The 24,417-nt window shown below is 43.8% G+C and overlaps 2 protein-coding genes across 2 annotated transcripts in view; one reads left to right on the top strand and one right to left on the bottom strand.

Moving 5' to 3' along the window:
* Window positions 1–24,417, top strand: part of IGSF10 (immunoglobulin superfamily member 10) — a 310,917-nt gene that overhangs the window by 192,056 nt on the left and 94,444 nt on the right. The window lies entirely within an intron of this gene.
* On the bottom strand, window positions 416–20,021 carry AADAC (arylacetamide deacetylase). The gene is made up of 5 exons (XM_079978164.1): window positions 19,788–20,021; window positions 8,151–8,373; window positions 6,134–6,203; window positions 4,747–4,918; window positions 416–2,133 (listed from the first exon to the last, which is right to left on the bottom strand). The coding sequence occupies exons 1-5, from the start codon at window positions 19,923–19,925 to the stop codon at window positions 1,528–1,530; spliced, it is 1,209 nt and encodes a 402-aa protein (XP_079834290.1). The 5' UTR covers window positions 19,926–20,021; the 3' UTR covers window positions 416–1,527.

Here is a 24,417-nt window from a genome sequence, read left to right as displayed (position 1 = left end):
CAGAATTTAAGATTCGAAAAATTGGAAACAGAGAAAGCCACAGCTCGACAGATGTTCATCCATCCTTACTGATGAACACAGAACAAACATATAACCAATCCCAAGACACCTTCTAACCAACTTTGCTTCTTATCCCCATTCCTGTTACAAATTTAACTCTTCCTTGGGATCATAGAACTTTGAAAACTGAATCACTTCTTTTTCACAGAACTCTCATACAAAGCCAGTGTCCCAAGCCCCACATCACCTATCAATCAATGTGAAGTGACATAGTGTTTTTCCAGGATATTAGAATCATTTTCTTAGTGAGTGCTACAATACCATTAATTTGCACAACAGTAAATGAATGTATAGCATAGTTCCATTATCTCAATGTTCAGAGTGATAAACACCCACAATACACCGAAGAAAACAATTTAAGTCAACATACATTTTGTTTATTGTGTAAGGGACACCAAGCAAACGAGTCAAGAAAATAACATATAGTGATTCTGTAAGAATTTGACAGCTCTGTTTGGCATTGCAGTACTCAATAGTTTTAAAAGATAAACATCTCTGTTTCCCTCAGTAGGGGAAAAGAGAGAGAATTGCTAGATGAGATAAGATCTGGTCATTTAAAATATGACATTCCAGGCATGGATAGGGAGGAAATTTGTTTGATTTGCATTTTAACAAGATTCTGAACTCTGCAAAACATGAACCAAAACACATGTATTTTTCTAAATGCACACTTCTTTGAATGTTGTGATGCAGTTAGTCAACAAAAAATATATGTGGAAATGGATATATTAGAGGAGTAGGCATATATTCGTGAAAATGGCATGCAACAATGCATTATATTTGGGAACAGGCTTTCAAAAATGTGTAAAGTAGGTAAAATTCCATAGAAACTGTATATTAGGAGAAAAGGCTGCTTTTACAGCAAGTCAGATCGTCCCAGCTGTTTACATCTGAACCCCATGAACTCTGTTGAGCAGACAAAAACTTGGAAAGGTATTGTCTACCAAAAGAAAAAAATAGAATAGGCTCATATGAAACTGTCAAGTGATCTCAGCTATGGAACCTGGTCCAAACCCTTCAAGCTATTGATCAAAATCCTTACCTTTAAGTCAAGTAATAAACCTGCTATTCATCCAAAGTCTGATCTTAACTCGAGACAAATACCTGAGGGTACTATGAGCCATTGGCCAAAAGGTCATTTTGCAGAGCCAGGCAGGTAGAATCACACGAGTCTTCACAAAAGCAAGCCAGAACAACATATAGGTCCAAAACAGCAATTTCACACCTGGAAAGCACCATTCATTTTGTTCCAATGTTTTATTTTAAATTAAGCATAATTTGACAGATACAACAAAAGAAACCCCAAACAACCATCTCGGTCTTGTTCAAAGAAAGGATTCTATAACAATTACCAAACCACCACCAAAGTACAATATCAAAATTACTCAGAGAAACAATCATTTCTTCCTGTATAAAACCCAAGTCAAATTGATCGGAGCCAAAGGCATTCCATAGATGTGGCTTTGTTTATAAGTTCTTATTCAACCACTCAAGGTAGTCATTTGCCATCTTCTCTCCCACAGTTAAGATTAATGGGCCTGTACTAAACATCGCAGCCCCATGAACAGTATTCTCATGTTGATGTATTACATTAACTCCTGCCTCCCTAAGTCGTGAGACATACATGAGTCCATCATCCCTCAAGACATCATACTGGCATGTGATGACATATGTGAGGGGTAAGCCACGCAGTTTGCTTTCATCAACCAGCAGTGGCGCTGCTCTTGGATCCAGAAATCCTGGGTATTTTTGTCCAAGCTCGGAATTGCCATAGACTGGCTTGGTATAAACGTGACCCTTCTTATACCTTTCAGGTAGCCAGTGACTCCAGTTTGCAAATTTAAACAAATGGCTTAGCTCTGCAGGGACATGTTGGTTGGCCTCCATCGCCTTGTTTAGAGACATGTCAGTCGTAAAGTATTCACTCCAGAATCTCACCATTAACGATTTAGGCAGAATTAGCATGTTCGCATTGTCTCGATAAGACGGCAAGTCCAGATCAATCGTCTGAAGAGCAGGGTAAATTAAAACCTGTATCTTGAATTTAATTTTGACACCAGGATCACGTAGAACCTGTAACAGTTAAGGGGTGTGTGTGTCATTTATTACACAAGGATCCCTCCTGGCTCCATGTCAGATGGACCACCTTACCAGAAAACATTTTACAGCGCAAGGAAAAGGAGATATTCACACACACACACACACACACACACACACACACACACAGTATAGGCTTGCAGATTACCTGCCTCTTTTATTGAAAATTACACATGCTGATATTTATACCTCCAATATTTACACTATCATCTGAAGTGTTTAATATTCTTTTTTAAGTAATTCGTATTTACCAAGCTCTCATCTGTATCTGTGGAAGTTGCTAATAGAAGCTCAAGATACACCCTAACCCTACATCGGCCTTCCCCGTCCTGGTGCCCTCCAGAGTATGTTGGATTAAAACTCTCATCATTGCTGGTGGTGGATTGGGCAGAAAGAAGTTGCTGTTCAAAACATACAGGCAGCACCAGACTGCGGAAGGCTGTTTTACACCTAACCCTAAAAGACAGAAGTCAGAAGCCCACCAGGTTCAATGTGATTTTCAGCATAATCCTAAACATTCCTGCTCAGAATCACATTATAGTGTCCGATAGCATTCGCTCCCTAGTGTTTAGGATTTAAGCCTTACTTAGTAAGTAAACCAATTTACATGTGCTGTACTGCTAGGCATAAACAGGGATAGACACACACACACACACTTTTGTTGAGAAGCTCAGCTCCACCTTTTCAACAATGATCAAAGCTGATTGACCTGATAAATATTACGAGAGCTCCAGACACTTCATATATCCAAATCTACACAATCAGCTGCCCTATAAACTCCACAGAGGGTTGACTCAATTTTAGTAGTGAGATCACATTTTGAAATGATTTATACAAAAACATGTCTCCTGGGTTGTTGTTTTTTTTAACCTCTCTTGAACGAAATTCTGCAGCATCCTTTATTCAGGGAACCTTCTCCATGTCAAGTTGTCTGCCAGAATATCCTTCTGATCATCCGCTGAAAAATCTCAGCAAACTGCACCTGGATCCTGAAGGCATTTCAGGATACCCACTTAATTTGGACTGGGCACTTTCCCAGCGCTTGATTACAGCAAGGAACTGCCACAAAGGCTTACTAGGGGAACTAGGTCATACAGTAAAGGTTTGCAGCATCATGGATGCTGGTGAGGGATGCCATGCTGGGGGTGGGGTCGCTAATTGGGAAGCATTGCAGGACCCTGAGGAAACCTTGCCCAGCTTCCCCTCAAATCTGGCATGGAGCCTCAAATAATAATAATAATAATAATAATAATAATAATAGTAATAATTGTATTTTGTTGGCTATGCATAAATAGTATCTCACTATGCCAGATGCTGCAGAATTTCGTTCAAGAGAGGTTAAAAAAAACAACAACCCAGGAGACATGCTTTTGTATAAATCATTTCAAAATGTGATCTCACTACTAAAATTGAGTCAACCCTCTGTGGAGTTTATAGGGCAGCTGATTGTGTAGAATTGGATGTATGAAGTGTCTGGAGCTCTCGTAATATTTATCAGATCAATCAGCTTTGATCATTGTTGAAAAGGTGGAGCTGAGCTTCTCAACAAAAGCGTGTGTGTGTATCCCTATTTATGCCTAGCAGTACAGCACATGTAAATTGGTTAACTTACTAAGTAAGGCTTAGATCCTAAACACTAGGGAGCGAATGCTATTGAACACTATAATGTGATTCTGAGCAGGAATGTTTAGGATTATGCTGAAAATCACACTGAACCTGGTGGGCTTCTTGTCGCCAATGATAATAATAATAATTATTATTTTTTATTTATACCCCACCCTTCCTGGTTCAAAAACCTGGCTCAGGGCAGCTAACAACAAATTTAAAGCACTTAATTGTAAAAGCAGCATAAAATACAGTATAAAAACATGAATAACAATAAAATTCAAAGTTCAGAAATCAATTTAGGGGAAATCCATTTAATAAACATTAGATAATCACCAGGGCTAACTGGCTGAATTAGTCCTACTTGGGCCAGCAACAAGGCCAGGGGAGAATTAGCTGTGGGGTCTCAGAGTGGGTAATCTTCATAAAAGGGGAGGGGGGAGGGAAGGGAAGGGAAATAAAAGATCAGGCTGAATTCAAATTAAAAGCCAGGTGGAATAGCTCTGTCTTACAGAAGGAGGTTAAATCCTGAAGGGCCCTAGTCTCATGGGACAGAGCATTCCACCAGGTCGGAGCCATCACCAAAAAGGCCCTGGCCCTGGTTTAGCATGGTAAACAAAGGTAAGAGTTGCAGCCATTGCTTGGTCCACCTTTGTCTTTGGCCCTGCACACCATGCGCTGCCAAAAGGTTGCCTGTGATGAAGCTCCTACCCCAGAGCATCTGGTGTCATGTTGCTCCAGGGCACCATGGGAAATTTAGAAATGTGGCTTCCCATACCCAGTCACCAAGTGTGGGGTGCCTAGGATAAGCTCCCGTTGGAGGAGCCCAGTTACCTAAGGGTACCGGATGATGGTGTCAGCCCTGGTTGTTTCCCCAAGGTAGCAGGTTACAGGATGGCTTCAGAGAGCAAGGGTTAAAGATGCATAACAAAGACGAAAGCGGCTCCTTTTGAATGCCCAACTTTCCAATACGTTATGACTCACCTGCTGTGCCACTGCTGCCGCTAAGTTCCCTCCTGCGCTGTCGCCTGCAACACACACCCTGCTTGCATCTACGTTGTATTGCTCAAGGACACTGCTCTGCAGGAAGTACTTCGCCACTGTGAACACGTCTTCAAACTGAGCTGGGAAGTGGTGTTTCGGTGCCAGCCTGTACCTTTGTGGGACGGTTTACAAAAAGAAGAATTGGTTGTGAAAGGAAAGGAAATCTAATTTGTGACATGGATGCTAGGTGTCTTCTCTCCCCCACCCCCATTCAATTAAACTGACTTGCTTCAACATACAGTTTGGAGCAGTCACTTGCAGACTTGTACCACTGATTATATCCCACCAACTTAGCCTTCGCCAGGCAAACTAACTCCCCCTTTCTCTCTCACTGAATTACAAATATTTTACAAACTCAATGCAGTTTAAGAACTGATCTGGCAGATATAAACACTGGGTCTCAACTTGACCTTGAAGAGACCCACATTTTGCTGTATGGCATGGTTCACACATAACATCCAACTCCTATCACCCCTGACTGTTGGCCATGCTGTCAGGGGCTGATGGAAGTTACAGTAGACTCCAACAACATATGGAGTGGACTGCATTGGCTAACCCTAGTTTAGAAGGTCTTCTCTGCATTGGTTCCCCCACTTCAGAATTCCCTTCCTTTGGACCTGCATTGAGTCACCATGCTGCAGGGTTTTGGGAAAGCCCTGAAGACCTGCATTTTCCAATTTTTAATTGAGAGCTAGCCCACACTGCAACCACCCACCCATTACCACACTCCGTCCATCCATTACACCATGGTGCATCTGCACCAGTGAAACTGGATGCCTTCATCTGTCCCAGCTGCAATAAAACATGTCTCTCCCTTATCGGTCTCTATAGTCACAGCAGGCGCTGTAAGTCTCCAATGGTTTGGATTGACCCCCAATGGCAACATTCTTTCATTGCCTCTTCAGACAGACAGGTGCCAACAATCCTCTGCCTCCAGCTGAGAAAAATTAGCAAAGCTATGTCCTTCTTCCCTCCTCTCTTGACTGCTGCATGCTGGGAAACTCATTTCATTCGTGTGGATGGGACTGGTGGCTATGCATTACTCCCATGCTATGTGAATGATATGCAATTACCCTTAACTGTAGGACTTCGTTCCCTGCATGCTACAAAGTCCAAACCCAGGTTGCACTGTGCTGAAGCTCACTAGCTGCTTTGAGGTTGCCCGGGGTTTTAACCATCAAGCAAAATATAATACTTATTAAATAAATAATCGGTGTGCTTTAGTATGCTCAGTGCACGTGTTAGATTACAGCAATGAAGCGTAGTTTTCTATTTGCAAAGGGTCAGGTGTTATTCACAATAAACACTCTGAAGCACCATTCCTTACTCGACTGATACGACGACAGCATTTAGTGTTTCTGAAGTCCGTCTCGACAGGAGGTCATAGGGTTGCATAGCTGCAACAAAGTAAGTAATAAAGAATATTTTATTGCTCTTCTGAAACAAATAGACACACAGTTCCCTGTTTCTTCTGGCAGTACTGTAGCTTTTTCTGCACTTTCTGTGAATCCCTGCAATTCAGCACTTGGCAATGAAATAAACTCCTGTGCACACCGCTTTATCTAAAGACAGGAACTCAACAAACCATTCACAAGTGACTTGGCTGCAGTCCAAGAAGGTGTCCAAGATGGGATCTTAGTTTTCATATCTCACACCTTGGATATAATATGTCCTTTGCAGCTTTATATTCCCTAAGAGGCATCATTTGCACTCTGAGAATTTTATTTTATTTTTCATAAAGAATAACTTACAAAATAGCAAGCCATTCATTTATACAAATTAGATCTGATTTTTTTTTGGGGGGGGGGAGAGAAGCAAGAGTTAAACCAAAATATGCAGCAGACTAACCACAATATCAATGCTAACGATGTACTAAAAATGCAATACTAGGGCCCACTTATGTTCTGCTGCTGCAGGGTCCATCCACCCAGTATGGGTGATTCTCTCTCCATCCCCACTGAAGCCCTGAATGACACTGCTCCCAGAGTTCAGGGGCTGAACCCCTGGATGTGGCTTGATCTAGCCCATTATAAGAGGTTGCTAGAGGAAGGAGGAGGAGGGAAAAAATTGGTTGCTAGATCAGGCCAATGGCCCATCTAGTCCAGCAACCTGTTCTCACAGTGGCTGGGCAGATGATGGGGAAAGCCACTACACAGGACCTGAGCATAAGCCCACACACTCCCTTCCTGTGGCTTCATGCAATTGGTATATCCTCCATAAATTTGTCTGGCTGCTGTCAGAGTTAGGAAGAATAGAGGAGAGCCCCCCCCCCTCCTCCAGCACCTCCCAGAGAAGAGGAAGACTGTATAGATCAGGGGTCAGCAAACCTTTTCAGCAGGGGGCTGGTCAACTGTCCCTCAGACCTTGTGGGGGGCCAGACTATATTTTGGGGGAAAAAATTATAAACGAATTCCTATGCCCCATAAAGAACCCAGAGATGCATTTTAAATAAAAGCACACATTCTGCTCATGTAAAAACACCAGACAGGCCCCACAAATAACCCAGAGATGCATTTTAAATAAAAGGACACATTCTAGTCATGTAAAAACACACTGATTCCCAGACCGTCCACGGGCCAGATTGAGAAGGTGATTGGGCCGGATCCAGCCCCCGGGCCTTAGTTTGCCTACCCATGGTATAGATTTACAACAGTGGTTTGCAGAAGGTCATGGCTCTGAGACAAAAGAGGGGCAAAGCTGGGAGATAATGGGAGAAGAGGAGGGGTGAGAAGCAGAGCCGGAACAGCTGACTGACACATTATCACTAGAAAGCATTTCAGACGCGCCCCCTTTCCCAGAACCCGGCGAGCAGTGAAAGTGGTAGAGCAGAAAGCTAAAAGCCAAATGGCCTTAAGCAGCCCGTGATGCTGTAGACAACTGAGAGGGAAGAAATTACTCGGAGCAACGCCATTACCCCGAGAGGCAACAATCTAAGCCTCTCTCTGTAAACATTGAATGAAATACATTGGTAATAGCTTCTTGTCTGTCGGTTACTGGCAGCCTGCCATGGGGAGGAAGGGTCGGATTCCCGGGAGCCTGACAGCTGCCTTCTGCTTGCATAACCAATGGATGCAATCTGATTATTTCAGTTCTTTCATCATGCCATATAGTTCATGTGGTTTACCTGCTAGATGCAATCTACAAGTTAATTGCTTCTCTCAGACTTACAGAAAATTAGATGGTAGAATACATCCTCTGCAGGTATATTGTCACTGGAGCAGAGGAGATGCTCACCAAATGCACATTGTCAAGTAGCAGCCACCATGCTATGTTGTATCACGACACCTGTCTCAAAGACATTTCAACTTTCAACTCAAGACCCACATTAGCGGAAACAAGCTTACCTGCCGATCCTAGACACCATCCACCCCCATGAATATAAATCATAGCCCTTTTCAAGGAATCGGGCTGCCCTTTGGGGATATACAAACGGACTGGGACACCATTAAATTCTGTGTCAGTCACAGTGACCTTTTCATCCGATGTTGGCGGTGTATGTTCAAAACTTGTGAGGCTCATCATAACATCCATGTGGTGCGCGAGACCCAGCTTGTTGGCAACTGAACCCTGGAAAACAAGAGGTATATTAATGCCAATGTATTACGCAACTCTCAAGCCACATAAAAGACTACATTCATCAGTGCCTCTTTCCTTTCTCCTTCATATCAAAAATAGCCTAAAAGTTGGGCATGCATATTAACATCGTCATTAATCATTTGGAATGGTATGCACATCCTGGAGCATTAAGAAGTTCCAGGGATTGCAAAGCAGAAGTGCATTTTGCATTAGAAAGAACACTGGAGACTTTGTGATATCTGTTTCTAAATATGCATGTTCAACATAAAGGAGGGACTAGGCACCCAAGTATATTGTCTTCATCTACAAAGAAACAACAGTTTCCCCAAAGCAAGCAATATCCACTTGCAACTCCCCCCACTGCTCCTTTCCTTCGTTCTTCCAGCCAAATGCAAAACTCAAGGCTCCACCAGCTGACCTGTTTATTCAGTATTTATCTTAATTTTCTTGCACAAAGTTCATGCAATGGTTGGACTAAGGCTGGTCTTTACATAACAGTTCTTATTTGTTTACAGGGTGGCTATATGATAGTACAGTGGTACCTCGGGTTACATATGCTTCAGGTTACATACGCTTCAGGTTACAGACTCTGCTAACCCAGAAATAGTACCTCAGGTTAAGAACTTTGCTTCAGGATGAGAACAGAAATCGTGCTCCTGCGGCGCAGCAGCAGCAGGAGGCCCCACTAGCTAAAGTGGTGCTTCAGGTTAAGAAACGGATTCAGGTTAAGAATGGACCTCGGGAACGAATTAAGTACTTAACCTGAGGTACCACTGAATGCATTCATCTTGCATTCAGTAGTTTCAATACATTTCCCTGTCACTTTCCATCCTGCAAAAAATATTTTGTGTGTGTGTGTGTGTGTGTGTGTGTGTGTGTGTGTGTGTAAGTGGGGTTGTTCTGCTAAGGTGAAGTTTTTATTGCTTGTCTGGGTCAGATGGAATTGCCTATAACATTGCACTTGCAATGAGGACACCCCAAGGTGTGTGAGATGCCATCCCACGTACTGCCTTGCTCACACTACTGTGAACACAGATTTTGGTTAGCTTTCATGATAGCTAAATGCTGGAGAGGGGGACAAACACTTTCCTCACAGCCACATTCCCACCATAAATCTCACGCTCTCCACCTGACATTTAACTATTTTTACTTCCTTGCGGAGACAGGGGGAGGTAAAGAAAGAACGAAACACAGTTACGGGTCATCAAGTGGTTCATGCAAACTGTCATGCTCTTGGAGAGAAATAAATTAGATGTGCTTCTAGCCTTTGTTAGAGTGTTTCTCTTTTCTGTGTGTACTGTATTTATGTTTCCAGCTCCTCAGGAGAGATTCCAAATTCAGCTTAGCTCCAACAGCCCTGCCAGTGCCAAAATCAGTGGTTGTATGCAATGATAGTCATACTCAAGAGTAGACCCATGCAAACAAATGTGCGTTACATGGTTATTAATTTTCATGGGTCTACACTGAGTAGATATGACCACGTAAGACCAGAAATTGTCCAGATTAACCATTGAGACATTCAGTGTGATAGCTTATTATTATTTTAAAGGCTTCCCCCCCCTTTTGAATCTCCCAAACTAGAGAATCTGGGTGGGTTTGGACATGCTTTTTTTAGAATCTGAAGCTGCTTTTATATGTGATGGAAAGTAATGTGCATACAAAAAGAAAAGCAATTAACTTCTGGACAGAACCCATGAAAAAACATTTAAGTGCTGTCTTGATGGTGATGCCATTATTGTATGGGAGCTAGGCACGGTTTCCAGTTTCATTTACTCACTCCATAGACCATGGGTAGGCAAACTAAGGCCCAGGGGCTGGATCCGGCCCAATCGCCTTCTAAATCCAGCCCGCAGACGGTCCGGGAATCACCGTGTTTTTACATGAGCAGAATGTGTCCTTTTATTTAAAATGCATCTCTGGGTTATTTGTGGGGCATAGGAATTTGTTCATATTTTTTCTTCAAAATATAGTCCAGCCCCCCACAAGGTTTGAGGGACAGTGGACTGGCCCCCTGCTGAAAAAGTTTGCTAACCCCTGCCATAGACCTATGAAATTTCACAGATCTGTGGTTCATGGCATAGTGTATTGAATCAATTAAAATGGCAGGTGGCCTCTATGGAGGGGAGTAAAATTTGGCTGCCATCAAAAGTGACATGCTACTTGCCCAGTTCCCAAACACATCCCAGAGGCACAGCAAGCAGGGTGGCAAGTGAAGTGGCTGCTACTATCATGGCAGCGGTGGGGGCCACGGCGTTGTGTGTTGAAGCGAGTGTGTTGCAGAAGTTGGAAGCCATTGGTGGCTTCATACCAAGGCCTCAGTGAAGTCTGGTGCTGTCCTTAGATTTGGGTCAAGGAGAAATTATGCACAGAATACAATTCACAGAAAACAAACAGAAAGAAATGAAGATATCAAAACCCACAGAAGGCAATATAACACTGTGCAAGAGGGGAAATACGTGAGGAACACGAAAACCACCCCTTTTACAATCTGTTTCTACAGGGCACATAAAGAGTAAACTGCCCCTTCGCACACATACTGCAGAAAATGCACTAATTGTATTCTTCTGAAAGAGATGACCGCACCCTCACCAATCAGTTATGCAGCTCAGCCGGCTTGAGCTAGATATTCCAGTTAAGGCTCTTAAGAGCTATAAACCAACAGATTTTTATTTCAGATACAAATATGGGCATGTAAAGGTTTGTCCAAACAATCAGCCAAAGGTTTTGCACACCTCTGAACCCCTCTCTTCCCACAGTCCTGTGTTCCACTGCATGACTTGGTTTGTACAAATGCCCCATGTAAACAAAATGTCAAAAAGAAAAAAAGCCAGTCAGTGTTGATAGTTACACTAATTCTTAACATTACAAGGGACCTAAGATTCTGAAGATAACTCTTGAGAACCAGTTTGGGTTAGCGCCCTTATTCAATTCCAACTTTGGTCATGCGCAGGCACTACTGGTTCAGTGGAACATTTGAAAATGCAAATTCCCCTCACAGATCCACAATTCCCAGAATTCCCTGGGAAGAAGGATTGATTGTTAAGCCACCCTGAGAATTTTAACTCTGTTTGGTGAACCAGGGTCTTCTAACAACTCACAACACCCTTAACAAACCTCATTTTCCAGAATTGTGGGTAAGGAAAGCTATGACTGTTTAAAGTGGTACCATAGCACTTTAAATGTTTCGTGCAAATGTGGCCCTAGTAGAAAAGAGGCTGTGGCTGCAATTGCCTAGGTGAACACTGAATTCAACAGCACATATAGGATTGCACCATAAGTCTTTTATTTACATACATTCTACATACATACATACATACATTCTCCAGGGAAGGAGAGGATTAACACTCCAACACTCCCAAACCATTTGTATGACAAGTCTTTTGTAACAAAATATATTTGCATATGTGATACCATCAAGCAGTGACACAGCCTTTTCATTACATTAATTAGTCCACTCAATTACTTCACTCACATCTGACAATGATTTACAGTGGTACCTCAGGTTAAGTACTTAATTCGTTCTGGTGGTCTGTACTTAACCTGAGACTGTTCTTAACCTGAAGCAACACTTTAGCTATTGGGGTCTCCTGCCGCCGGAGCAAGATTTCTGTTCTCAGCCTGAAGCAAAGTTCTTATCGTGAAGCACTGTTTCTGGGATAGCGGAGTCTGTAACCTGAAGTGTATGTAACCCGAGGTACCACTGTATAGCTATTGGTTGCCTAATGATGCTGGATTGTTTCCAGAGATTATATGCAATCCCTGTTGGCTAAGTATTTGTTCTTCTCAAGTAATTTTGGTGTGTAAGCCTCAGGGCCCAGAGTGATTTACCAATCAATCCCATGCTTTACAAACTACAGTTCCCAGGATCCGGGGGAGGGGGTGTCCATGTCTTAAAGTGGTACAAGAGAGCTTTAAACGTACAGTGCAAATGAGGCCCATGTCAACAACTTTAGGTTTCTTGCTAAGTTTTATATTTTACATTTCAAGTTTTGCTAAAGGCCAGAGGAGGTCTGACCACACTCTTATGATTTCATTATACCATCATTACCTGATCCCGAAACCCACAACAAGCAATGGCCCCCACCCAGCAGCAGCTGGACTACTCCAAACCACATGCAGGTTGAGAAATGTCAGCAGCCTATTCTTGTTTCCTTCCACAGGAAATGAAGGTAGCCCACCTGGAAATGCTGACCTCCAGGCAGGTAATCAATCACTGGCATCCTTAATTCACAGTCGGCAGGAGAGGCCAGATGTGAGGAGGAAGTCATAGCAGCATAAACAAGCAACAGCAGGAGGCAATAACTGTTAAGTAGACAGGCGGTGGACCCTAGCAGAGGCGCTGCGTGGATCGTATCTGTGCATGTTCCCAGACTAAAGCACAGATGAGAATACAGTTATCTTCAGACTCTACGCTTCTCTTAAGTTTTCTGGAGCGGTATACAGTGCTACCTCAGGTTACATATGCTTCAGGTTACAGACACTTCAGGTTACAGACTCCGCTAACCCAGAAATAGTACCTCGGGTTAAGAACTTTGCCTCAGGATGAGAACAGAAATCGTGCAGCAGCAGCAGGAGGCCCCATTAGCTAAAGTGGTACCTCAGGTTAAGAACAGTTTCAGGTTAAGAATGGACCTCCAGAACGAATTAAGTACTTAACCTGAGGTACCACTGTACTAAGGGCTGCCTTTGTAAAACAACATCACCACCACCACCACCCTCTCCACCTAGTCATAGCCACCCCAAGTCATGATACTACATGATGTTTGAAAAACAACTAATAAAATCATTACTACTACTAATGTGTCACAAAATTGCAACAATAAAGGAAGTGGGATTCAGAGACTCCCTCTTTAAAACCTGCTGTTAGCTCAGTAACATAATACTGTAACTCTGTATCATGGAACAAACTAAAACAAAAAGTTTGTTCCAGTATATATTCAAATGAAAATTTAGCGTTATTCAGGGTTTAGCCAGCAACAAGCCCCTGTGGTCTCTGCCCCTCCACCATCTACACTGAAGAGGGGGAACACTGTGACTCAGGCTATGGAACCATGATCATGCCAGGTTCTAGGTAAAAGGTAAAAAAGGTAAAGGACCCCTGGACGGTTAAGTCCAGTCAAAGGCGACTATAGGGTTGCTGTGCTAATCTCACTTCGGGCCAAGGGAGCCAGCATTTGTCCACAGACAGCTTTCCAGGTCATATGGCCAGCATGACTAAACCGTTTCCGGCGCAACGGAACACTGTGATGGAAACCAGAACGCACGGAAACACTGTTTACCTTCCCACCGCAGTGGTGCCTATTTATCTACTTGCACTGGCATGCTTTCGAACTGCTAGGTCGGCAAGGGGTTCTACATCACAGTCTACCTGTGTAGAGCAGGTTCATCTCTTTAGACATTCCCCCTCCACATCTGTGTTTGTGAATGGGGTGGGGAACTGCTGGGGCCAGAGGATGCAACCCTGTGCTCCCTCTGAAACAATATCAGTTGCACGAAAGGGTAACACCAGAAAAGGGCTGTTGAAGTTCATTAAAAGCCTCTTAATTCTTTAGCAAACTTTGGCTGAAATGACAGGATTAAGAAGAGTTTTCTTAATCCTTCTCTTTCTTTTAAACCTAGAGCAGCCTAGGGCAGGTTGCATCTGTGAAAAAGAAGAGGGAAAGGGAGAGGCTGCTTAATCCTTTCTCTTCTGGTCCTTTGTCTGCTCAAATGTCCTCTCCTTATTTTGCTTTCCCCCCTACAGAGGAAGCAATACATTCCATGACCATAGTATGCCATGGCAGGCAGCATATAAAACTCAGTTACAGTATCCGAAGGAAACTGCATAGCTGATATAGATGCTATTTCAACATAGGAATGATTCCTGGATTTACTTTTTACTGCAGCATTTGTGGTGTTAAACGTATCTTCCAGAACTATCTGCTGCTAAGCAGATGAAATGTCCATGGATGAACCAATCTCATTTATTCTGAAGAATCATCATCTAAAATTAGAATGTTGTTTAAGGTTGCACAAAGAGCTGTTTTGCAACCCAGGATTTGGACAAAATGACCAGAAATCATTTGAGTCCAGAATCCATGGTTAGATATATGGTTAGACCCACACCCTCTCTGGTAACACTTCCTGATGTCAGCACATTATGCTGCCCAGAGTGCATGTTCCTTGGTGTTAGACATGGTGCATGAAACATTCTTGTGGAAACAGTGCAGTGTTGGGGAGGAACTGCATGCAAACTGTCACAGAACATAGAAAGTTGCTTTATACTGAATCAGACTCCTTGGTCCATCTAGCTCAGTGGCTCTCCAGAGCTTCAGTTAGGGTACATTCCCAGTCATACCTGCAGATGCTTGAGACCTTTTGTTTGCAAGGCAGGTGCTCTGCCACTGCACTGTGGTCCTTCCAGGGCTGAGGTTCAAATCCCAGCATCTCCAGGTAGAACAGGGAAGGAGTCCTACCTGAAATCCTGGGAGAGCCCCTGCTAATCCGAGAAGCCATACCAAGCTAGACGGGATCAGTGATCTGACTTGGTATATGGAAACTTCCCATGTTCCTACTTGCTTCTGGTGTTTTTTCTGTACTGCATTAGATTTGCACAAAACCAAAAAGGGGACAAGGGTCTACATAACATTTGCACAAGTACTAATTTATAAATTTTTAAAATGGAATGATTTCCATAATTTATCTCACCATAGTGAGGAAGACTGCGGTTAAGTGACCTGTGTGACAGATTAGTGTGCTGTCCAGCAGCTGATGGGCAACTTCAAGGTGCTTCCCCACTACTCTCCTTCTGACCGACTGGAACCGTCCTCCTCCATCAAACAGAGGGCTTGACCTCTGGAAAGTTGGACACACAGCCACCTACACTGTTTTGGTTGTCATTAGAATTCATAGCCTAGTGTAGACGGTAGGGCACATTTTGCCGAAATCAATGCACTGTGAATAGAGAAATAGCTACACATACATCCAATGCGTCCCATGATCCTTTAAGGTTGGCAGCCGAGCTCTCAGTTTAAAATATACTTTAGGGGTTGGAACTGGGCTTAGATAATGCACATTATGTGAGGGTGCATTTTCTCCAAGTACAATTTCCTAGCCAAGGCCCTGGGCAGTCTGCTTCCCTTCAGCCTAATTCCTAAAATGGGGGGGGGGGGGGCTAGCACCCATGCACTGATTTCTCCCGCTAATGGTACTGTACATATGCAAGTTTCTTTTATTCTAGGTGTTGGTGGTGATGATTACTTTCATTAATAAATATTGTATTAATATTTATTTATATACTGCCCTTCATCTGCAGATCTCAGGATGGTTTACAGTACAAAAGCGCAAAATACATAACACAAAAAACAACAACACAATAACCCTCCACCCACCCACAGCCTAAGAAACATTTCAAAGGCCATAGGTTCTTCAATACGTCAAATGCCTGGGTTAAGAGGAATGTTTTTGCCTAGCACCAAAATAGTAATAAGAGTATTATCTGCAAAGGCATATTCACATATGAGCAGCTGAACCCACAACAAGGACCCCTGTGTGATCAGAAATCCTGATATATAGGGTGCCTACATACATCCTGGGACATGGGTGGCACTGTGGGTTAAACCACAGAGCCTAGGACTTGCCGATCAGAAGGTCGGCAGTTCAAATCCCCGTGACGGGGTGAGCTCCCATTGCTCGGTCCCTGCTCCTGCCAACCTAGCAGTTCGAAAGCACGTCAAAGTGCAAGTAGATAAATAGGTATCACTCTGGCGGGAAGGTAAACGGCATTTCCGTGCACTGTTTGGTTCGCCAGAAGCGGCTTGGTCATGCTGGCCACATGACCTGGAAGCTGTATGCCGGCTCCCTTGGCCAATAAAGCGAGATGAGCGCCGCCACCCCAGAGTCAGTCACGACTGGACCTAATGGTCAGGGGTCCCTTTACCTTTACCTTTACATACATCCAGCTGTTCATGGGCACCCTTTTGCAGACATTGCACTGAACATGCGGGTATCAAGGGGGCAAAGTTAGTAGTGCATGATTTGTGGGGGTGGACCAGTGGCACAGTTCACCTCTCTCCCTCTCCATACATTTACCATATACAAAAGAAGGCATGGATGAAGCTCAAGGCATCTGGCATAGGAGCATAAGAAACTGCCTCATACCAAGTCAGAGAATTGGTCAATCTAGCTCAATACTGCAGACACTAACTGGAGGTGGCTCCACAGGATTTTCCCCTCCCCTACCTGAAGATGCCAGGGCTTAAACCTTTGGCATGCTCTACCTCTGAGCCATAGCCCCTCCCATTATGTAGCAACACCACACATTGCCAGGAAAACCCCACAGTATAACAACTAGAGTTTATCCAGGATCAATTTTTCGATCCATTTATATTGCGCTGTCCCCCACACAATACCTGAAGAAGAAGCAGGACAAGAAAATCACGTTGTATGTAGATCACTATCTACATATATAAAATATAACTGGGACAAGGTTTAGTGCTTCAGATTTCTTACAAGTGTCTGTCTATTTTGTTTTTCTCACCTTCCTCCTGTGGCTTTAAAAAGAAGTCCGGAAGAGAAAACGAGAAGTGAAGGGAGAAAGCTTAATATCTGACTGTTAGGCTGCTATTACAGGCAGAGGAGCAATGTCAACAAAAAAAGATATGGCAACTCAACACTTGTTTGCTATGAGCAAAGAAAACAAAAGTTGTGTTTTCTCTTACAGGCTGTTACCAGAAGAAGAGAAGAATAATAATTTGGATTTGATATCCTGCTTTATCAGTACCCGAAGGAGTCTCAAAGCGGCTAACATTCTTCTTTCCCTTCCTCCCCCACAACAAACACTCTGTGAAGTGAGTGGGGCTGAGAGACTTCAGAGAAGTGTGACTAGCCCAAGGTCACCCAGCAGCTGCATCTGGAGGAGCGGAGACACAAACCCGGTTCACCAGATTACAAGTCTACCGCTCTTAACCACTACACCACACTGGGACTTGCAATGCACTCCTATTCATGAAGCCAGCCAGCCTGCCATTCCCCCTTGCAGGATACTTCATTCTGTTCTCCCTAGTTTTTCCTTCCCTATTCCCAGCAATCAGTGGCCATGAAGTGTGCTTAGCCTTGATCAAAGTGGCTCATTTGGAAGAGAAGGAATTCCCAACCCTTTAGAGATTTTCTCGTATGTCATTGTTCCCCCTGCTCAGCCTGTTGATACCTCCCTGCTTCTGTGCAGATGGTGCCATTTTGGAGAACAGACAGCCAATGGGGCAGTGGTTAAAGTGTCAGACTAGGACCTGTGATCTAAACAACACTAGCATGAATCCATAATTGAACAGGCACCACATAGATAAAGCCTTTTAGGATGCAGAGCCGTGATAGAAGAAGAAGAAGAGTTTGGATTTGATATTCTGCTTTATCACTACCTGAAGGAGTCTCAAAACGGCTAACATTCTCCTTTCCCTTCTTCCCCCACAACAAACAGTCTGTGAGGTGAGTGGGGCTGAGAGACTTCAAAGAAGTGTGACTAGCCCAAGGTCACCCGGCAGCTGCGTGTGGAGGAGCGGAGACGCGAACCCGGTTCACCAGATTACGAGTCTACCGCTCTTAACCACTACACCACACTGGCTCTGTTAGGAGAAGCTGAACTCATCAAAGCTCTCCCAGGGTAAAATAATAAAAGTTTGGGGCCCTACTGGAGCGACATCATCTTCTGTTCATGCTTTTTTTTTTTATTACCAGAAATGGCTCTCATGTGGAATGGAGAATTCTAGCCCATGCTGCTTCTTCCATCAAAGTGATGGGGAAATCACATACCAATAATGCAGTATGTAATGCAGGAACTCTCTAGTTCCATGCAGAATTCGGCAACCCTACCTACCTCTCCCATGTTAGTCATACTGCACTTGTTTGCCTTGCCACACACCTCCCAACTATCAGATTCAGGCATGTGCTGCATGCCTCCCCCCTCCCCTTGCTTTGTGTGACACTTTTCTTCTTGTTGCTCTCTTCTGTTTCTTTTCCTTTCTTTTCCTCCTTTCTAAGGCCGCGCTTTTGTGACCTTTCCACCACCAGGCAATTCAAACACCCAGGGAGTGACATGAAAATTGATGCCACACCCCTAAATTCTGCACACCTCAGCAAGCGCTCAGAAAGCTACTCTTTTAGCAGCATGCCAGCAATAAAACACACAAACCCTGAGGTGTGATCACAGTGTTGGCTGGAAACCAGCAGGCAAAGCCCTAGGGACCTTGCCTCAGAAACAGGTCAGATTCCCATATGTATCTGATGCCTTATAGCTGGTGAATAAATGCAGCTGTTGGGTGCTAGTCGGCTTAGCTTTTACTTAAAAGCAGACTCACTGAAATTAAAGACAATGACTACATTCAGTCAATTAATTTCAGTGGGTCTATTCAAAGTAAAATTTAGTGACTACCACCCATTGGGTCCTCTTTCTGCATATGCAAACAGATTTTTACACTTAGGGACAAAAATGTCCAGCAACTTACCAGTAATAGGATCAGAGAATTGCAGAATTGGAAGAGACCACAAAGCTAATCTATTCCAACTCCCTGTAATGCAGGGATTTTTTGCCCAATGTGGAGCTTGAACCCACAACCACTTGCTACCCAGAAATGGGAAATAATTGTAACAAGTTCTGTAATTTTATGCATATCTCTCTTTTTATGCAATCCACCCTGCAGCTCATGGGTGATGCTATAGGTAAATACATAAGCAGGCAAGCTGGTGAAAGTCGTGCATGTATGCAGTACAGCAAAAAAGTAATTTCAGTCTATGCTCAATTGCTGCAGTAGCCACAATTCACTCGGAGATCATTAACAGTGTCTGGCATGGTAGATATATTAGCAGGGATGTTCCCCTCTCCCTTACACCAGATTTCAATTAGAAATTACATCAGTGGTGAGGAAAATTCTAAGAGCTTTCCCCTTGATTGATTGCTTCTAGCATTAAAACTGGTTATTTATAGCAACAGCCGTGCAGACTAAAGAGTGTGTATGAAATGTGAAGCGTAATTATATCTGTTATCAAAGGGAGCTTTGCACTGCTTCTGACTCAAAAGTAGGGTGCTCATATTTCTGCAGCAGCTAGAGAATAACAGAGAAAACAGGATGCACTGTCTTGTAAAGCTATTAAATGCTTTTAAAAGCTAACAGGGAAGCTTCCCTTCTATTTGTTTTCATTTTCATATATAGGACATTTCTGTCCAGATAGTCAAAGAAAAAGAGACAAATGAATTCTGTTTCATGATGCCCCCCCACCAGCCAAATAATGCAACTAATAGCTGTTAGTTCTCATTTTGCACAACCCCAACATTTTTTCAGTAAGCTCCCCCCCCCCCACACACACACACCTTTTTGCATTCAAGCAATCTCACATGCACAAGACGGCTGGAATAAAGAAACGTCTAAGCTTACCACACGGTCTAAAGTTCTAAAGACAGCACCAATGAGCATCAGCTTCCAGCGGTCCTCAACATTCTCTGGTAAGGGGCTGTATATGTAATAGGCAGTCAAAACTGTAGCAATGAGAAGGCACAGTAATTTGATTCCCATCTTTTACTATCTACTTCAGTCAAGACTGATTCCCATTGACTAGTCTCCGTGAGTTTTAACGGAGGCAAGTCAGCTGACAGCAACAAAGTTAGTCTGCTGTTACACAGTATGACTCACACAGACCCAGAGAGACCAGCTCTCCTTTGATCACTAGGAAACAGGTTCGGCTTCTAGAGTAAAGGCAAAACTTCACGCTAGGAAGCATTCAGCCACCTACAATAGGATTACTGGAGTTGTTTGTGCTGCTTGAGCCGAGGTTTCAATAACAAAGCAAGGACGACAAGTTTGCACTTATTGGTTCTACAGATTCCACAGCTCTGGTGTTTAAATTAAAGTGAGGAAATGCAGTGTTCTCATAATAACTAACAACATAACCAGTGATAAGCAAGACCTTTGAGCCTCCGAGTGACTGATAAGCTAAAGACTTCGTCTCAGTAGGGAAAGACTAAGATATCCATTTGCTCCAGTGACTCCATACTACAGCAGATCAGATTTTGCGTGCACCTAACTCTGGTCCAGGGACGCGGGTGGCACTGTAGGTTAAACCACAGAGGCTAGGACTTGCTGATCAGAAGGTTGGCGGTTTGAATTATCACAGCGGGATGAGCTCCCTTTGCTCAGTCTCTGCTCCTGCCAACCTAGCAGTTCAAAAGCACATCAAAGTGCAAGTAGATAAATAGGTACCGCTCCGGCGGGAAGGTAAATGGCGTTTCCGTGCGCTGCTCTGGTTCGCCAGAAGCGGCTTAGTCATGCTGGCCACATGACCCAGTAGCTGTATGCCGGCTTCCTTGGCCAATAAAGCGAGATGAGCGCCGCAACCCCAGAGTCGGCCACGACTGGACCTAATGGTCAGGGGTCCCTTTACCTTTAACTCTGGTCCGTTGGTCAGGGGTCCCTTTACCTTTACCTTTTAACTCTGGTGCATGGTGTCACGAAGAGTCAGACACAACTAAACAACTAAACAACAACAAACTTGAGGGTCTGTGCTCAGCTGCCACATACCAAGACTGCTCAGAGAGACTGATTGGCTTTAGATTGAAATATTTAAGATATGCAAAATTTCTACACTTTTGAACTTATACGAGAAAGACTGGAAGTGTGTTAGTTGCAGAGAGTGGGAGGAAGGGAGAAAGAATAAAGATTTGGATGGCTTTCACAGGAAGAACAGTTAGAAAAGTTTCATCACCCCTAATAAGTTTTATGGCCCCATTTTCATAAGTTGCTATATGAAAGGTGTCAAAACAGGAGCTCAGGGTTAAAGTTTTGCCAGCAGATCCTCAGGCTGTGCTAATGTTGTGGTAACATACTGAACATTTCCTTCTTCCTCAGACATTGAGAAATTACAGAAGATGCGAGAAATGAATGCAGTCGGAAAGGCTTTGGGCCACCTGTCTGCAATCCTCTTGCCATTTTACATAGATCTGGTGGCCAGGCTACCAAGCCGTTTCCCTTAAGACGAGCCTTTCAGCCCCTCTCACCAGGTGTGAGCAGCTGAATGCATGCAGCAGAGAGTCTGCTCTATTTGAGTGTGCTTGATTAAGAACACTATAAGAGCCACATTCGCACCATACTTTGAAAGCACTATGAAAGCACCACTTTAAACAGCCACAACTTGCCCCAAAGAATTCTGGGAGCTGTAGGTTGCAGAGAATTGTCAGGAGACCGGAAATATACTCGGGAGTCCTGTAGTGATTTCATGCTCTTTACTGCAGCTTGTAAAACAGTGATTGAATTGCCCCCCCCCCCAACCCCAGGCTTTTATATACATCATTTACACAATGAGTCCTGTCTGATTGGCTGATTCTGCTTCCCTGCTGGAGCCTGATTCGTCTTTTCCTGCGGGCCAATCCATTGTTGCATTCTACGATCCTACCAGCCTAATAGGCTGATTAACTTCCTCCTGGAGCCTGATTGGTGTTTTCCTGCAAGCCAATCAGTTGTTGCATTTCAGGATCCTACTTGCCTATTGTTCTAGGATCCAAGCTTAGTACATAACAAGACCCCTGTTTCCAGAGCTACAGTTCCCAGAGTTCCCTGGGAAGAAGGACCAGATAGGACAATAAGGGTCTCCTACCAACTCAACCTTATCAAAACTACTTTTCCCAGAATTCTTTGGGGGAAGCCATGGCTATTTAAAGGGGTGCCATGGTGCTTTAAATATATGGTGTGCATGTGACCTAGGGCTCTAATTTACACAGGGAGCTTATTTGAGTATGTCATGGCACCCCAGCTCAACCCTGGGCCACGTACTGTGATAGGAAGGGAGATCTGGTCAAAGCAGAGTGCCCGCATCTGTTCTTGCTCCCTTCCCATGAACCTTTCACTGCCACCAGCTGAAGGATTTTATATTTCCCAGGCTTCCTTCCACCAAGCAGCACTAAACACTCCCTCTTGGCAGAGTGCTGTTGCCTCTTAAACAAGGTATGGTTTAAAGCGAACAGAGACCGCAAAAAATTTGTTAACAAAGAGCCAAATCAGGCAGGCCTATGAAGCACCTCAGACTGAGGTGAGCCGTTGATTTTGTGGTCAGTGCACGCCTCTAATTTAAATGCTATTTGAATTGGAATTTTCATGCAAAATTGAGAGAGAGAGAGAGAGAGAGAGAGAGAGAGAGAAGGAAACAGGAAGGACTACTCTATCATAAAATACATGTGAAACTGACACAGAATAGAAATAGTCTGTACACTCAATCTCAGAAGAAATGGAGTTGCACAGGGGTGCCAGGTATAATCAGTGTGTGGCAAAAGCATCTTGGGGCTTGAAATGAGGAAAGTGCCAGATTCTGTTTATGAGCCAATGAGGGCTGGTCTGCCAAGTTGCTTTGGAGTGAGAGCAGCATGCAGGCTTCATCCTTCTTCTGAAATCTCAAGGGGTGATGCCACGAGACAAAGGAGAAATGTTCACCATTGCCACCAGAGAGTGTCTGTCTGGCATCCTTTCTTAAAGACATGCTCTGAATAGTTTTGGAATGTGCAGATTCATCTCAAAGTAGCTTCTTTCCAGATCCTCTGTTTGGTACAACATTGTGGGAACCAGCATCCCCTCCTTTTTGTTGTTGTTCTTGCCTGATCTTCTCACAACTGTCACCGATAAGTCATGGAAGCAGAGGTGCAGTATTGGGGGTGAGTTGAAGAAGCAGATGGGGCTGATCACCACAGGGGCTCACCTCATCCACTCAAGGCTTTTTCATAGTCCTGTACAAAATATTCTCTAATTGCATTGATAAAACAACAACACATGCACAATAGGGTTTCTGGTTGCTGGGGGAAGTGTGTTGTGTAAACCTATTATGCATGTGGTGGTGGTTTTTTAAAATCCAAGTCATTAGAGAATATTTGGTACACTACAACCAATGCTGCTGTGGTAAATTTTAAAGTGAAGGAGACTATTCCTATTGCCACACTCCCAAGGGGTGTTCAAAACATCCACACAGATGTGTTGAACCAGATAGATAGATAGATGATAGATACAAAACAGCAGCAATAAATGCTACAATACTACACAGTTTACAGTGGTACCTCAGGTTACAAATGCTTCAGGTTACAGACGCTTCAGGTTACAAACTCCACTAACCCAGAAATGGTACCTCGGGTTAAGAATTTTGCTTCAGGATGAGAAGAGAAATTGTGCTCCGGCGGCAGCAAAAGGCCCCATTAGCTAAAGTGGTTAAGAACAGTTTCAGGTTAAGAACGGACCTCCAGAACAAATTAAGTTCTTAACCTGAGGTACCACTGTATTAGGGTCAGCAGCAGTGAGGTGGAAAAGGGTGAGAAAGTAGTTAGCATGTTGAAATTTGGCTGAGCACCCTGTGCACGGTTGTTCTGGGAACCACCCAAATCCATGGTGTTTGCTTCTAGCTGCATAGATTAGAGTTTGTAAAACACACTGAGCTGTAACAAAGGATCTCCAGTCAGCTGAGATGCAACCTGTAGCTTTTAATCAGAAATGCAGACAGAAACGCAGTGTTATCATTGAAACTGCTGCTACGAAGTTGGAATAGCATCAAAGGAAAGTTTCCAACCTCTGCTTAATTATGTTCACATTCCCTGACTTTTCTCCATGCTAATCTGTTGCAAACAGGAGTTAACACTTGAAAGTCCCATCCCCATCTCATTTGCTCACCAAAGCAAGGCAGGTTGGTCAGTGATTTTAGGCACTTAGGCAGATGATGTCATTGCTGGTGCTGTGGGCATCTGCTCTGCCCCAGCCCACCACTAGGAGGAACTCCTTGTTCTTCCTAAAAAGCCATTCCAGACTCAGGGGAAGTCTCTAGAAAAGTGTGTGTGTAGCCTACAACATAGGAGGAATGGGCTGCAGCTGGGGGAACAGAAGCTTCCATCCCGCAACAACAATCAGATGAAACTCCAAGAGTGGTGTCTGTGTTCGTCTTTTGCAGCAAAACAAGAAGTCTTCTGGCACCTTAAAGACTTAACACATTTCCCATGGTGTAAGCCTTTTGTGACCACAGGCCAAAACTTCCAGTAAAGGTGCA

Source organism: Podarcis cretensis (genome assembly GCF_951804945.1).
Source record: "Podarcis cretensis genome assembly, chromosome: 5".
In the NCBI taxonomy this organism is placed as follows: domain Eukaryota; kingdom Metazoa; phylum Chordata; class Lepidosauria; order Squamata; family Lacertidae; genus Podarcis; species Podarcis cretensis.
The sequence above is the reverse complement of the archived record's forward strand: the minus strand, read 5'-3'. Positions and strand labels throughout refer to the sequence as shown.